General features: G+C 28.2%; 3 protein-coding genes across 4 annotated transcripts in view; 1 reads left to right on the forward strand and 2 right to left on the reverse strand.

Moving 5' to 3' along the window:
• LOC132945345 (uncharacterized) overlaps positions 1–16,399 on the forward strand; it is a 71,045-nt gene extending 54,646 nt beyond the window's left edge. The window contains exons 6-7 of the mRNA XM_061015058.1: positions 122–247; positions 16,289–16,399. Of these exons, the coding sequence (XP_060871041.1) occupies positions 122–247; positions 16,289–16,368 (206 nt within the window). The 3' untranslated portion in view covers positions 16,369–16,399. The remainder of the gene's footprint in view (positions 1–121; positions 248–16,288) is intronic.
• LOC132945467 (tRNA methyltransferase 10 homolog A) lies at positions 7,255–12,714 on the reverse strand. The gene is made up of 6 exons (XM_061015215.1): positions 11,830–12,714; positions 11,597–11,759; positions 10,354–10,497; positions 9,111–9,257; positions 8,945–9,050; positions 7,255–7,510 (listed from the first exon to the last, which is right to left on the reverse strand). Exons 1-6 carry the CDS (start codon positions 12,066–12,068, stop codon positions 7,278–7,280), a joined length of 1,032 nt encoding a protein of 343 aa, XP_060871198.1. The 5' UTR covers positions 12,069–12,714; the 3' UTR covers positions 7,255–7,277.
• On the reverse strand, positions 14,736–15,703 carry LOC132945468 (uncharacterized). Of its 2 annotated transcripts, XM_061015217.1 has the most exons (3): positions 15,399–15,703; positions 15,145–15,317; positions 14,736–15,060 (listed from the first exon to the last, which is right to left on the reverse strand). In XM_061015217.1, exons 1-3 carry the CDS (start codon positions 15,511–15,513, stop codon positions 14,881–14,883), a joined length of 468 nt encoding a protein of 155 aa, XP_060871200.1. In that variant the 5' UTR covers positions 15,514–15,703; the 3' UTR covers positions 14,736–14,880. The 2 variants fall into 2 exon arrangements, with proteins under 2 accessions (XP_060871200.1, XP_060871199.1); XM_061015216.1 differs by having other exon boundaries at positions 15,145–15,703.
• Positions 16,400–17,619: the final 1,220 nt, after the last annotated feature.

Consider the following 17,619-nt stretch of genomic DNA (forward strand, 5'->3'; position numbering starts at 1 on the left):
CTGGACTATAATAGTATGAATAACCTATAATAACCTACCTATTATTTATTTATAATTACCTTAATAATAAACTGGAGTATAATGAATATGTAATAATTGATTTGAATTTTATTTACTATAGGCGTCTATTATTGCAGAAGAAATATTATGATTGAATTTGACAACAACAAAAAATGTAATTCAATTTTGATCCTAGATCCAGGGAGGAGTTTGAACATAGTTTCAGATGAACGCAGTCGTACCAAATGTAAATAATATTATATTGTTTGTATTATGATAGTATATAATTTAATATTGTAAAATTGTACCACATTATATCATAGCTATACCTACATCCTACATATTGTAAACTTTCAGCGATTTATTAAAACGTTATTGGGAATTTGATTCATATGCATAAAATGGAAGGAAATGTATTATGTTAATAAGATAACATAAGGTTTACTATTTATAATACATAATAATATTATATTTGATAAATAAATAAATTGTTATAATTTATATCACTGATTTATTGTGGAAATGTACATACAATACGATCGCGTAAAATATTGAAGATACCTACCGAGCATGTAATTTAATTATTTTGGAACTCATTGCCAAATACCTATAGCGTTAATATATTTAGGTATAGTATATATTATGATAATATTGTATTATTAATATTATTATAATCTATTATTCCATCGTCCATTTTTTATCGCTTCTCATATCTATCTAATAATTTTGTATTTTCGCCAATTTTTCAATCAACAAATAATAAATCGTGTTAGACTTATCAAGTCCACTAATAATCAAATGAGCGAGTAATTTACAAACTTTACACTTGAAATAGTTGGAATGCCTTGAATATTCTATGCTTGCAAATTACGGGTTTGAGTTTTTGCTTTCAAGTTACGTAATCTTTTTTTGTTTATAAAAAATATAATTATCGTTTAGCTCATCTTATATTTGTGTTACTTTTTAGTATTTTTGTTTTTGAATTGTTTGTTATAAAATATGTGTAATATTGATTTTGATAAAATATTGTCTAGTTGAGTTCGGGGTTTACCAGCTGTTTGATAATAATGATATAATATTATCTCACACAGCATTTTATAGACTTCATTAAGAGTTAAGACAATGATTTCTACACTTAACTACGTAGCTACTGCCTATGGGCTATGACTTTACATTTCTATACCGAAGTAAGTACGTTTCTCTCGTTTTGGGCACTAATAAATAATAATACAATATTCTTTAGGCATACTCGAGTATACGCCCGAATGCCCGATGTGCAGGGTTAGTTGTATGACTGATGAATAATATCAGCTGTAATATTAGTATATTACAACCATCGCTTCGTGTAAGCCTAACCTGTCCCTGTTAAAAGCTAGATATTTAATATTGAACGTTGATATACACACGACACACACACTAGGCAGTTAACGTTGAGACTTTTATTTTGAATGGTTTTTTTTTATTTGTTTATGTTTAATATTTCTATAGGACATAACATAATGTCATAATATAAAATTATAATATACCTACATATTTTGTTATCGTTATGTTGACGTGTCGAATCTCGCCGAGAGTGATGTTCTTGCAGTTTTGACGGTGTCCTACACAATACGAAATCGCGAACACCTATTTAAAATCATGACTTAAAGATTTTGAATTTTATTTATTTTGATGATTATGATTTTTAACGTTTGGAGCACATGAATTTCATTAGTGAAATATTGGGAACAGGAAATCAAAACATATTCTACGCAACACTTACAAATTTAAAAGTGCTGTTTACCTCCAGTAAACACGGCGATTGGTGTTTTACTACCGGTCGCAAAATATCTTTGATGATATATTAGAAAAGGACAAGACAATAGACGTACAGTTTTAAGCTGGGACCTCTAAAGGGGCTAATTAGCTCCTTACAGTTACGACCCGCCAATAGGAAACGAAACAAAATATAATAGGTTATACAGCCAATATCTATAGGTACAAGGTACCCGCATATGTTTTAGAGCTGGATAATGGATACACAATATTTTATTTTCAGATCGAATTTTTTTCTGACACAATTACCATGGTGCAACAAAATAACAACAATGATGAAATTAATTTTATAATGATATATTTTAGTGTTACAGTACCTACCTAGGTTACAGATAGGAAACTGATAAATAGTATAATTACGTTACGTTTTCTGTGGCGATGCTATAACTTCTTTTTTATTTACCAGTGTGTCTCTACAACGGATTACGAAATGGTCAACATATTTTTTTTGATTTTTATTAAATACTTAATAATAATAATAATAATAAATAAGTCATCATATATATAATTAATGGCGTCGTTTGGTTGAAGTTTTTTGGAAAGGAGCATATTATAATATAAGCATTATTCAAATTAATATGGCTCATACCACAATTACTATTTACACGGTCCTCGGATGTACATCATATACATAGTACGTTAGAAGTTAAAACCTACATCTGGTTGTTATTTTTTCTAACACAATTTTGTGCGAATCAAAAGTTCACCATGGACATAAATAGGACGTACTTATATCGGCAGTGCTCTAAGTGGGGGGGGGGAGATAGGAGGGATGGCATCTCTCTATTTTTTTGTTAGATGAAGAATATTAGAAGAATGTTATGAATTTATGATGATATCAGAAAATCTGAATTGTAAGGTATCCCTCCACTTATGTTGAACCATTTCGACCATTGTATATCGGGATCTATCGTCTGGATTACGCGCGTACAAAACTATGGGACGATAGTTTTCAACAATAATTTTGAAGACCCGTCATAATGTTTATTTTTTTTGTTGTAAGACTATTTTTGTTTTCTAAAAGCACAAAAGTTGTCTCGGAAATACCGAATGTGCGTAACCACATTAAAAACGGATGACTCGGTATTCCAAAACGATGATCATGAACAATAATAATAATAAATCACGATCACCGATAGTGACCCAGTGCAGCAGTGCTGACCAGTGCATGTTCATAATAAATATGCAGCTCGTGAAACTGGTCCGAACCGAGCTAAACACGCGCTCGAGTGTATCGGTAACGACCACAAGTGCCGGTACTTACTACTTAGATGTACCTGTATACGCATAATAAAAGAGACGGAGAAAGAGAGATAGCGATCCACGAGCGATCGCGTAGTCGGCCGTCGCGTCTCCGCGGATCGTCGGTGACGGGCGCGTTACGTGACGGATCGGCGTGGGAACCGGCGGTCCCGACGGTCCAGACGTGCCGGTCACGCGTGCCCCTCCGGCCGACACCCGCGCGAGAAGTTACGCGGAGGCCGCCGCTTAAGAGAAAAAAATGATGCGGTACGTGCGCGGCACACGCACACACACACACACACGGATATCAAATTATTATTATATTATATTATATTATTTTATAATATTCTTTTCGGCGGCGACGGCCTCCGCCGCCGCGACGGATTCAATAAACGCGCGCGCGCAATCTATCTAGGCGGCGGCTCACGCGCGTGCTCTTCTCTACGCTCGCGCGCGCACGTCTATTTATAACGTCTCGCGTATACCTATATATTGTTATTATTATAATGTCGATTACACTCTGTCGTCGTCGTCTCCGTCGTACGCTTTGTATTATTATTACCATTATTGTTGTTGTCGTCGTTGTTGTTGTATATTGTCGGTGGAGATGCGGCGCGTTTTTTTTTCTCATCACCGCAGTTCCCACGGTGTAAACGACCTTTACGGATTATATGCGTCCGCCGTCAACGCTTTTTTTCCATTTTAATTTTTCGACGTTTTTTCCTCTGTCTACCATTCCCGGTGGACTCACTGCGGCTACCACTTTCGTTCGCCTTATAATGCGTTCATTCAAATCATTCTGATTTATTTCTTTTTTTCCTTGTATTTGTAAAATACCATATTATATTATCAAATAGGTACTTAGATTTTTAAGGCATTTGAGGAGTGTAGTGTGGCGATACAAACTCGAATTGTAAATTAGTATACTTTCTTCTTTTTTTTGGAAAAATGGAAGATTATCCACTCCAAAGCCAATGGGGGGGGGGGGGGATCTGACCCCACACGTCCTCCCTTGTATATACACCACTGAGAGACTTAGTCGTAGTGACAAAGGTTGAAAGGTCCAATATATTTGACGTCCGTACACTCTTACTCTACTTCATCAAAATACAGTTTTATATTACCAGAATTATAATAATTATTAAATCATTAAATAATATTATATTTTTTAACGCATGGAGAAACCGGGAAATCTAACATCGCTCGGAGTGTCCAATAAGCAGACTTACTATCTAACGGCGCAATCGATAGGCAACTAATATATTTTATTATTTTCCGTCCTCCAGTTATTCATCCGGTTTGGTTTGAGAACGATTATATAATAGATTACCTACAACTCAGTGGCGTATCCAAGGGGGCGGGTTAACCTCCCCCCCCATAAAAAATATTATGGTATTTATAATTATTTTCACACTACTTAAAAGAGATTGTATTTGTGTCATAACATTTAAATTTTTTTTATGTAAATACTCAATCAGTTTTAATATTCAAACGAAAAATACAAAAAAAAGAATAATTAGGATTGTCTTGAAGTTATCAAAAAAATAAAAATGCTACAACATTCATACAATTCAGGGCCTAAGATACATCCGATTTCAGGGGACACACCACACACTTATTAATTGAATTGTTACTTTTGGGCTTTGAGAGTTTTCTATAGCAAAAATAAAACCTGTGGGGGCTAAGGCGTAGTTAGGGGGGGGCAGTCTTGTAAAGTATTCGAATTCTATTTTAAATACTTTTTTAAAAGAGTATTCAAATACGTATTCCGAATACTTTTATTTGTATTTTTTATTCATAAAAAAAACTTTTTTCCGATCCAGAAAAATAGTTTTAAATTTGTGATAAGACATATTATAAATCATGAACATTTATTTTATTCTTTGAACGAAATATAATATTGGCCCATGATATGATTATTTTTATAAACACCAATGTGTGTAGTAAATTGAAAAATATTTAAATATTTTTGTATGTTATCATCGTCAATTAGAATATAATTTTTGTAACAAAATAGTTTATAAGAATATTCAACGTTTTTAAAAACAAATTTGATTATGTTTAGAAAATAATATTAGGTTTGTTAAATAAACTGTAATAATAAAATATTATATGTATATTATTATGTATGTAGATCCTTTTAGTTATATTTATTATAAGACAAAATAACGATCTAAATCTTTGAAATCCGATTTATGATTATAATAATCAGTTTAGTACTTTCATTTTTTTAAATATTTTAACTTATTTTAGACTTAAAATAAACAACAATACATATTTATAATATGAAATAGTACCTATACCTAATTATATAATAGTATGACAATGTTCTATAAATTACGATGCTCTTACTAGTTAACTTTTCAGTAGATATTAAAATAAAAAATATTGTCTTTCAAGTTTCAATAGACACAGCATAGAATAATTTAAATATTTTATGTACCTTCATGTTTAGTTATTTTATACTAAGGCAGGTACCTAATTACTTTGAATTGACCCATTAACATCTTCTTTTTTTTTTATAACAAACTTGTCCATAATAAAATAAGTGGGTAATTAATTTAAGTTAACAGAATCGGTAACTAGTGAATTAAAATATTGAACGTTCAATGTTTGTTATTTTTAAAAATACTAAAAATACGTTTTAAAACTTGGGACACACATTTGTCATTCAGGGGACACACTTTGATTTTCAGGGGACACAAAGTGTGTCAGGGGACACGGTATTTTAGCCCCTGATACAATTCTTTTATATTGGAGTATTAAAATGTGAAAATGCTTCAATTTTCAACTTTAAAGATGGTTTTTGGGGGAAAATTGTATCTAGAGGTTACTTTGAGGGGTCAAAAGAGTAACTTGTAGTTTAAATATTTACTTTTGATCCAAAACTTATTAATTGAATACAGAGTTCTTCTTAATTTATAATCAAAGCAATAACAATTATCAAAATTACGTGCTCTTTTTCTTTTCATGAACATTTGAAGTTAACATTTTGATTAAATTGAATATTTAAACAAAAAATGGGTAATTTATATTATATAATATTATTTTTTTGTATATGCAATGAAATTCACAAAATATGTTAAATAATTTATACCATGCATCATTCATACTTAAAAGTTAAAAGTTAGTAGCATTAATTAAATATATAAATATATATACGGTAATTTGTTAAAATGAGATTTACCACACAAAATCGAAAAATACGTTTTTGTTATCTAAATTTTCAGAAAAATCACGAGCATATTCTGGTAAAACACGTATACATCTACTGAAAAATAAGATAGCAATACCGAATACAAGATATGCAGACGCCCTTTTAAAAATTAAAATAATCTACACAAAACTGTGAAAAGGGCTTATACCACACCGAATGCATGCTAATTGTATTGTTTACAACCTTCACAGTTTATAAGAATAATTATGATTATTGGTTTGTATATAACCAGATTGAACAAAGTGGTTTTACTAGGTTACACACTGAACATCACTTGTATTGGTAACACTTAATAACAAATTACCCTCCAATTTCATATTATCAGTTAACAATAAACCGACAAGTTAATAGATACACAATATAGTATAATACAAATACTGTATAAAATTAAAAGGGCGTTAGTAGAAATGAAAATGTTAAAAGGACTTATACCACTATTATTATATGTTTTTAGAAGGGCGTTTATAAAATTGAAATTGTTAAAAGGGCCTACACCACATACATTTTCATATTATTGATGTAATATTACATGTTCTATCTTAAAAATTGAGTATTTAATCAGTTTTATTTGTTTCCTGAAAATTTGGTATATGCCCTTTTAACAAAATACTGTCGATATGATAAAATATTATAATAATCAATTATATAACATTATATAATGCAATATTTTTAGTGAAAAAAATATTAACCCACAATACTTTAATACTACTAATATAAAAATAAACTACTAACTGCATTGATCATACATGCCATTACTGTGTATATTATAATAGTAATGTGTTATGTGTATCATAATGTGTATGATATAATCAATATTAATAGTAATATAAATTAACTATAAAATATCTTTAAAAATAAAGGCCATCATTATTAAGTCCAGAATCATTATTCATACACAATGATTTATCATTAATATAAAATTCAATGCATCCATTACAGTGATTTTCATGTTGTTTTTTTTTTAATGATTACGCAATAACTTTATTTAAAGTAATGTATTTATTTAGTTTTCAACTGAAACATTTTGTTCAATTACATTTTCAACTGAAACATTTTCATTTTTTTCTGCTTCTGGACATTCAATTTCTTCTTTTGGTTTATATTCTAGAGAACAATTTTCATATTCCAAAAGGTCTTCTTTGTCTATGACTGAGAACATTTTTCTTTTTGGCAATGTACCAATTAATGCTTCTTTCCAAGACATTCCAGACACCACTTTTGAAATTATTTCAAAAACTGAAAAAGATTAACTTTTATTACACTTTCCAGGTTCTATATTATTAGATTCTGAGTGATGAATATATTGTTTTTCCAATTATGCCTCATATTTATTATTATTTATTAATTTATAGATTTTTTGGTAGAAAATTGTATCTAGTTGGTACACCTTTCTAAAGTTACTCACAAGTTCTTAAAATTTTTTTTGAAATATGAAAATTACATGTTGGAATTTTTTGTAAACGTTTGTGGTTCAATCTTTGGTAAAAATTTTGTCAGAATCACGAACATTTCAAAATTATTGTTGCAGTAACATATTAATTAATTTATTCATTTTAATATCTAAAGCTGGAACATTCATGAAAAACAAACAAAAGTAATGTAACCTAACCGCTTCTGATTAGTATTGTTTTTTGTGTTATGATTTATTATTGAATTCAAATTTAACATATCCATTATAGTAGAGTGGCAGTTTTAGATGGCGATATATCAAATCCCCTCCTGCCCGACCATTTATTTTATGTCTGTTGCTCTAATTTGAGGTACACTTTGATAAGGGAGGTTAACATTTTAATGTTTCATCAAAATTACCACTTTCATAGTAATCTAATAGTCTCAATGATGGGGTATACTCAAAATGTAGTATAAAGCAGATCAACTTTCCAAGATTTTTCTATTGATTTTATTTTGATATTTTTCTAGTGTATACAGTGTGTCCCAAAAGTCCCGTATCACCCTTAATATCTCCATGTAAAATCACTATATTTAAACGCGGTTTTTTTTACAGTACTAAGTATGAAAATTCTGATTGAATGGCATAAAATTCATTTATTTTTTTCTTTAAATTCAAAAATTTTCAAAAAAATTTTTTACGCATTTAAGAATTTAGAATTTTTAAGATAGCCATTTTGTTGAGCATATTTTTTAAAACAGTTCAAAAAAAAAAAATACTAAAATTAAATAAAAATTAACCAAGTTAGAGCAAGTTATGTTTTTGAATAATTGTAGTAAAAAAATAAATATTATTATTTCACATTTCAATAATGAATATCTAATTTCATATCTAATAATAATATTTATTTTTTTACTACAATTATTCAAAAACATAACTTGCTCTAACTTGGTTAATTTTTATTTAATTTTAGTATTTTTTTTTTTGAACTGTTTTAAAAAATATGCTCAACAAAATGGCTATCTTAAAAATTTTAAATTCTTAAATGCGTAAAAAATTTTTTTGAAAATTTTTGAATTTAAAGAAAAAAATAAATGAATTGTATGCCATTCAATCAGAATTTTCATACTTAGTACTGTAAAAAAAACCGCGTTTAAATATAGTGATTTTACATGGAGATATTAAGGGTGATACGGGACTTTTGGGACATACTGTATACCAATAGGGACAATAACTATACAGAGCTTGATTTTTTTCAATAAAATATTATATTGAATTACCATGATTTATAGTTAAAATTTTTCTAGTTTGCATGTTGATATGTTCATCGATTGGCAATCGAGCATGAGCTATACCTAGATCATTTGCTACTTTCAGACTTGCACCCTAGAAAAAATAAATACGTTTATATTGCTACTAAGATTACAGAATGTAAGGCAACTATACTTTGCAAGAATTGTGATCAACCAGACCACCAATTATGTACACTTTGTTTTCATCTATACTTTCTAAGACATTCAAACTGTCACTGGTCAAATAAACAATTTCTTCTTTCTGGAATTCTTTATCAAATGAGTTCTCTAAATATTTTATCTGAAAATTAATAAATTAATAATATAATACAGCGGTTCTTAACCTGTGGTCCTCGGCCCCCCGGGGGTCCGCGGCAGCCTTAACACATAACATACATCAATAAGTGACATGAATGCATTATTACGATATTGTTGGATTATTATTATTTTTTTTTTCATATATATATAATTTGTAGATTCTACACCAAATAATTGTGTTATTAATATCGGTTTTTCTTGTTCATACGAAATGTATATGCGTACAACGCTGTAGTCTTGGAAGTCTTATATTTACTGCCACTAAGTGCAGCTGATCGATCGTAGTCAACTATAGTTTTATACATATTACATTTTTATAAAAAATTATATGTAATACAATAATTATAAATTTGTATGTTTTGTTATGTCTACTTATGTAATTTGTTATATAAAATAATGATTATAATTTTGGTTATGATAACATGAGATGTTTTGAAAAAATAAAGGTATTTGAAAAAAAAATTTGGTAAGGGGGTCCGCGATCTACAAAAGGTTAAGAACCGCTGGTATAAGATATTTTTGATTTTTAACAAAAAAAATCAAGAAAAATTAACAAAATTTAAATTTAAAAATAGTTTAAGTTCAATATTTTAATCATTATTATTTTTGGTATTTTACATTAAATTAAATTGTATTATATTAATTGATAATTTTCATTATTGCATTTTGTCAAAGTTATTTGTTATTTGAATAATTAAATTTATTATCTACAATATTTCAATTTCTAGATTTACTCAGTTTAACAACAGAATTTAAAGTAAATAATTAAATATTAAAATACCATACATTTAGTTTAAGCACAGTTGTATACAATATGGTTAATGGTTATTAATTAGGTTCATATTCAAATAATAATAATAATAATGGTCACCAGAATTCTTGTGTTTAAAATATTTTGTATAAGACACACAAATTATTAAATATTTTATGAAATTGATTTACTTTTAATTATTATAATTTATAAGTGTAATAGTTTTACACAACACAAGTGCAGATTTTAAGGCATTTTAATTAGTTATTCTTGATAAGTCTTTGATTCTAATTTTTAAAAAATTGAATATATAAATATATGAACATACATCCCAAGACTCGGAGCCATTGTGTTTAGCCATAATTTCTTTTGTTTTTCCTTCATAACTGCAAAAATATAATTGCATAGGATTATCCATTCTACGATTCAGACCATAACACCTCAATAGTTGATTTGAACACTTGCATAAATCCTAAAAACATGAAATATTAATTATTATTACATATTTTATTTCTAAGGATAGGATAATAAATGCATTTAATTTTGTTAAAATAAGCTAAAATGCGATAAGAAGGCTAGGATTACGATGCAATTTTTGCATTGTCTTCTGAATCCAACAATGCTCGTTTTATAACGAGTACGTTTCATGTATTATTGTATCAGCATTAGAAGGTTTTTTTTGTATTAAATGATGATCTGAAATTTTAAGTTAATTTTTTAATTTTTGAAAATTTTGAATCCAAACAACTATAAATAGGTAAATAAATATATAATCTAAACATACGAAAAAATTAAAATAATTATTTATAGAAATAATATTAACCAAATATATATTAGAATTTATATCAAAATCACTAAACATTTTAAGTGTGTTAATTAGAATTTTTAAGGCATTAAAATCCTAGCTCTAGTAATAAGCTGATATAAAATTAATTTACCAATTATTTCCAAGATATAATTTAGTGAAAGAGAAGCATCTTATAATTTTAAAATAAATTAAGCAAAGTTATTTTATATGTATGCTAATTATTTTTTAGGTTTTACCTTAAAATAAATCCATAGCTTTTTTTTTTTTGTTCAATCACTCATTTTATGAAATTGAAACTAGAAGTGTAATATGAATATATGATGTGTCATTTAAGCCTTTTATACTAATTTTGTATATATACTATAAGACATGCATTTATTGTGTTTACAATTAAATTAATATACTAACTGTTTAGTGAAAAATAGATAATTTGTATCAATATCAGATTAGTAATTGGTAATTACTAATACATTTTTAAAAGGGCTTTAAAAAAAACATATCAATGCACACAAATTCTAAACCTGTTAATTAATATAAATTGTAGAATAATATTAATTATTGTATTAAACAAAATGTACATTAATATCTAAGTAAAATCAAATAATTAAAACTTCTTCGTATAGAGCTAAAATTATCTTTTCTAAATTGTGAATGAAATCTGTCAATTACTATGACAAGATATTTAATTTGTTAAGATCAAAATTAAATATTTTTAAAAATAAAATGTTACAGAAAGTACCTACATACATAAATCATTAGTCACCTTATCAGACATCAAGTCATCGTACGACATATCTAACACAATACGTTGTTTACATGTACTCTCGGCCATTTTTTTTGTCTTTACTATTGGTATTTCTACTCCCGACTCTCTCATTTGGGCTTTCCTTTTTTTCATTTCTACTTTCCTTTCTTTATTTGTTTCCCTGAGAATAAATATAAGTCTGGATTAGGTTAACACTATTGGATCTGGAAAAATGTTATATTAAACTTTACCTTCGTTTTGCTTTTTTCTCCATCCACATCTGTTGCTTTTGGATCTTTTTTAGCTGCCTTTTTGATAGGGTGTTAGACTGGTTGGCATCGCTTTCATTGTCTAGTTTACAGATTTTAGGTTGGCTTTCACAGGTATCGTCCAATTGATCCAATGGCCGTTTTCCATTTTCTTCCACAACAACAGTGTTGGTATCGTGATTCGGTTTTATATCTACGGTTTCCGGTGACTCATTCATCATTTTGTATATAATTTACAAAATTGAATGAAATCAAAAACGTTAAAATATCGTAGTTAACACATTATACAACAGTAAGTTGTAGTTGTTCTAATATTTTGTATCCTGAAATAGTGTAGTATTATATATTATAATATGGTACTAACACTTAATAGTACCGTGTCCTACTATGTTCAATAGTAATCTAAACTCTAATAAAGTTGAAACTTTAAAAGTGTGTACTACACGTTGCGCGTTATCAACGCTACTATCTTGCATGTTATCTATGGTTGCTATCACTATTATTATAATTTATCACCATCAAAATGTTCGCCCATCTGCGTTCCGATTTTCTCGGATCTGCCCATAGGGCATAGGCTAAAGCCCATGTATTTAGCCATGTCATAGCCTATCTAAATTAACTACAAGCTACAGCCCTACGGCCATGGGCCCAACGCGATGACCGCAGTGGTACCGACGTATTTGAAACACTGACTTGAGACTTCTGCAGTAGTGCTTTCATTTCGTTTTTTTTAAATACAACTTTACGCTCTCTGTACTACCATTCACTGCTAGCACGTAATGAGGACCTAAAAATGTAATTTATGAGATCTAACTATTATGCTGCGTTGTGAGATTCAAATAAGCTAGTCCATAATTTTGGAATGTTAATAATTGTTAATAATTACAAAAAAATAATGGTCATCACATAACAATTTAATAGGTGTTAATGAACTCATTACCCAACAATTTTTTTATATGATTTATTGATTAAACTACCTATCTTATACATAAACATAACTGAACAATAAGCTAAATTGATAAATTAAATAACTATAAGTAAGTTATAACTTGAAAATAATAGAGCAATCGTTTATTTGCTACTTTCAGATATGCCCCTAGCTTATCAATTATGTATAGGTACTTATTTTTCATACTTATTCTACAACATTAAAATTGTCACTGGCCAAAAAAACAATTTCTTTTATCTCGAATACTTTATCAAATTAATTCTCTAAATAGGTTCTTATTTAACCAGAAAATTAATAAATAAATAGTATTATATTATAGATGGTTACATTTTTAATGTGTAAAAGAAAATCAAGAATTATTTTTGATAATTTACTTTATATAAATTGAATTGTATTATATTATCAATTGATCATGTTCATAATTGCACTTAGTTATAATTTCTTTAGGTACTTATTATTAATTAATAAAGTTTGTTATCCATAAAGTACCTGTTCAACTTATAGATTTACTCATTCTACCCAGTTTGATAAAAGTCTATGTTAGGTTAATAGTCAAATACCAAATACATAATTAAACTGGGTTTGTTTACTATATGGTTTTTCAGAGTTAGGTCGATATTCAAATAATAAAGTTAATAGCAACTAAACTCTTTTCGTTTAATGTATATTAATGTCCATGTAAATTGTAAATTTAAATAATATTATTTTTTTTTATAGAAGATATCTTCTACTACAAAATGTGTAGTGCATATATTTGTATATTTTTAGAGTTGAAAATCAAGTTTACTTTGGTAAATATTTTTTGAGAGCCAGTTTTTATTAGTTGTAATTGTAAATTTGTCATGAAGTTCATCAAGACCAAATCTATATGATCTAACAGGTAAATTAGATTACAATTTATAACGGACTAATTAAAGTACAACATAAATTTTATATAATAATGGTTACAGATATTTTTATTAGATTAAATTAAAAATTAATTTATGATTATTATAATAATCCTATTGAATTTTTTGAGGAAGCAAGTGCTACCCTGTTCTTGCACCTTGTAGGCAAACTAGGACATTTGATTCTTTAACTTATCAAAAAATTAAAACAAAAAGTTATTACCTTATTAAATATGAAGTTATTGTAAGACATATCAAACTCAATACATTGTCTACATGTACTGATGTACTCATGGCCATTCAGTTCTTCTTTAGCTACCATATCGATAAGGTAGGTTGATCACCCCCAATTGCTTATGTCCCCAAATTTATATATTTTATGTTTCCATTCACAATCTTCCTTTGATTCATCCAACACATAGGCGAAAATTCATTAACATTTCTGGTGGGCTTACGTTATTAACATCAATGTGAGTGGGAGGTTTCAATCCTACAAAACTAAAAAAGGAGGGGACTTGACAGACTTTTTTTTTGGGGGGGAGAGGGGGCACAAAGCCTCCTCAAGCCTGGCCACCCTAATTTCAGCCAATGATGCAACAGCCATTTTTCGATTTTCTTCAGAAAGGGTTTTTTCATAACAAGTAGCAACTATACTGGTTTTGTGATTTGATATTAAATCTAAGATGTCTAGTAATATGTTTATTATGTCATCGCATTTTTAACAAAATTTGAAATTAAAAAATTTTTGTAAATTTGTATGAGTATTATGGCAAAATATAAAACAATATAATTTAAATAAGTACCCATGGACAGTGATGTAGTCCTAAAAAAGTTATCATTGTAAAAAATAACTTGAGGGGCTACGCCTAACCTGCGTACCATGATTTTTGTAAAGGATACACGCATAAATATAAAATTAGGAGGTGGGTAGACGTCGTGTACTCTCCACTACACCACTGCCCATGGTAGTTTTAAACATGTTTTAGGAGTTTTTCCTCTGCAGAAGTATCAATAAAAAAGTAATATAAAATAATAATAAAATATCATCTATATAAAATTAATACATTTATTGTTTTAAAATAACTGATTTTAGTTAGTTATACCACAACTGTCAACTAATGATTATGAGTAATTTATAGAAATATTATTATATATGATTACCAGGTTAAATGTGATTTATTATGATTTATGACATCTCTACAAGTGATTTTGATGTAAATTCATTTCAAATAATTTTTTGACCTTAATTATTTCAACAAAAAGCAATTCCTCCAGAGTCCAACTACATTTTGAAGTTTTTAATCCATCACTTTGAAAAATAAATGAATGCACAATATCTTTGTATAACTTATACACATCAGTGTTTTTTGCTAATTCCTAAAATATGAATGTAATATAAAACGTTGATACCCGATTACGGATTGATCTAAATAAATAATTTATAAAAATGAGATTACCTACCTTATTGTATACATTAAACATTTTTACTTCGGCGATATATTTGCTGTCTTCATTTAAGCTCTCTTCATGATAGAGAGCAAAAAAGTTTATATTTATTACCAGTGCATTGTGCTCTAAACGTAAACGGTTCACTAAAATGATAAAATCTTCTTCGATAGCAGTGAAAAAATCGACTATTGTAACACACACAGAGGACGAAAATATTCTATAGTTTTCAAAATCAATCCTGTTTTTAAAATATTCCTCATACGCACTTAGTTGGTTGACGGTTTGAACGTGTTGGTCATAACAATTATGATTACAACACGCAACAGAAAATGTACCACATACGTGACACAGAACTTCTTCGTTTTTATTAAGAGTGGCCATAACGAAATTTACTACCAAAACACAAAACAAATACCATAAATCACATTTGTAATATTTGCAAAAAAAGTATAAATAAGTTATCGGATATGTCAACGAATTTACATATTTTTTAAACTCTTGGCGTTTCTCGTCTGACTATCTGATTGCACTTTACATAGATAAGTATAGACACCATAGACACTACCCGCAGTGCCGCAACTACCGAGTGTTCAAGGTGTGCAATCGGCCATAAACCGATATAGTTCCCCAATTGGTGTGATAAAATTAATTTTATAGCCGTGGTTGTAGACATTTTAATTTAAGTATATAAAAGAAAAAGCAAGCTGGATTATATTATTATTAAAATATAGTATTACATATTGTTATTGAAATCATATTATTACATTACAACATACTTAACTGTTTATTTGTTGACAGCAGTATTATTTGTACAATTTAACAATATTTCATTTTTGTTTTTAATTAATATTATATTATATAGGTATAGTTATAGATCAAAAATAAAACTTAAGTGTCAAACACTCGGCCGGATGCTCGGAGGCAATCTGCAATTTGGCAGTAGATATTATTTTAGCTGAATATTGCATAAGGAAGCTCATATTATTATATTTATATATTAAATGTATATATACCTACCATTAGAAACATCGAAGTTATCACAATCCAAAAGAACCTCAATTCATACAAAAAATTTTATATTTTAGAAATGTTTTTACTCAGGAGTTAGGATAAATACATATTATAGTTAACAATAATTATATCTATTTTTTTATAGATGAATGCGCATTATTGAGTAATTTTAGACTATTATTGAGGGATAACGCCATAATGGTCCAGGGGCGTTTGAAAGAATAGTTATGTTTGCAACAGATGAGCATTTAAAACTAGGTAAGTACTTGCAGCATATTTAGACGGGAATTTTGGATTGTCTGAGTCTTCAACATTTTTCTTACAGTTATACGTAACACCACTATTATACGGATAAAATAAAATATATTCAATATTATTATTGATAACTGTATCCAACAACTCCCACAAGCAAGACCTAATTTTATCTTAATCAATATTCGATATTAATCGTTTATAGGTCGCTTTATGCTGACTGAAAATATTACTATTATTATTTTAGATTCTGAGCGAAGCGATGAATGTATTGATTCTACAATGATGTGTGTTTTTTTTTTATTTTTTTTTTATTTTTGTGTCTGTCATCACCTTTTAGGACAGTAAAAGTGCTTGGATTTTCTTCAACAGTAACTTTTCTGATAGGAAAGTGAATCTAGTTGGTACTTTGGGGGGTCAAAAGTAAAAATTTCCCAGTAGTTTTCACAAGCGACGTGAAAAACAAAAGAAAAATTAAGGAAAAACGGGAATTTTTACGCAAAATCTGTTTTCGAGAAAATCGATTTTGGTTTTTGGTGTAACTCTAAAACAAATGACCGTAGGGACATGAAATTTTGACTGAATGTTTATATTAGCATTTTCTATACACCATAAAATTTACAAAATATTTTGACTCTTTTTGAGCTGTTTACGGCCATTGTCAGTTTTCAATTTTTTTAGTTTTTTTTTCTATAAATATCAATAAAATTTTATCTGTTGATTAAAAAAGCTTGAAAATTTAATAGAAGGCTCCTAGGTTATTGTTTCAAAGACAGATGAAAAAAATTAAAAATCCTTAGTCACAGTTTTTAATTATAAGCATTTAAAGTTCAAATTTTGACAAAATACGGAAAAATCACGAAAAATAGCAAATTATTTTAAGTTGAGAATTCATAAAAATTTTTCTTTTTAAATCTAAGATTTGAAAATGTAATATAAGATTACTCATAAGTTTGTCTACCTTTATCAAAAAAAAAATGTCTAGAAGAAACTTAAATTAAATTTTTATGAGCGTCTGAAATTTATATTTTTACAACATTTGATATTCACTCGATTTCTCATGTAACAATTTTCTTATTTTATTGTAATTAAAAAACGAATGACTGTTGTAGATACTTGAAAATTTCACTGAATGTTCATATTAGCATTTTCTATACACCATAAAATGTTGAAAATATTTTGACTCTTTTTGAGCTGTTTACGGACATTGTTAGTTTTCAATTT

Source organism: Metopolophium dirhodum, chromosome 5, assembly GCF_019925205.1.
Source record: "Metopolophium dirhodum isolate CAU chromosome 5, ASM1992520v1, whole genome shotgun sequence".
In the NCBI taxonomy this organism is placed as follows: domain Eukaryota; kingdom Metazoa; phylum Arthropoda; class Insecta; order Hemiptera; family Aphididae; genus Metopolophium; species Metopolophium dirhodum.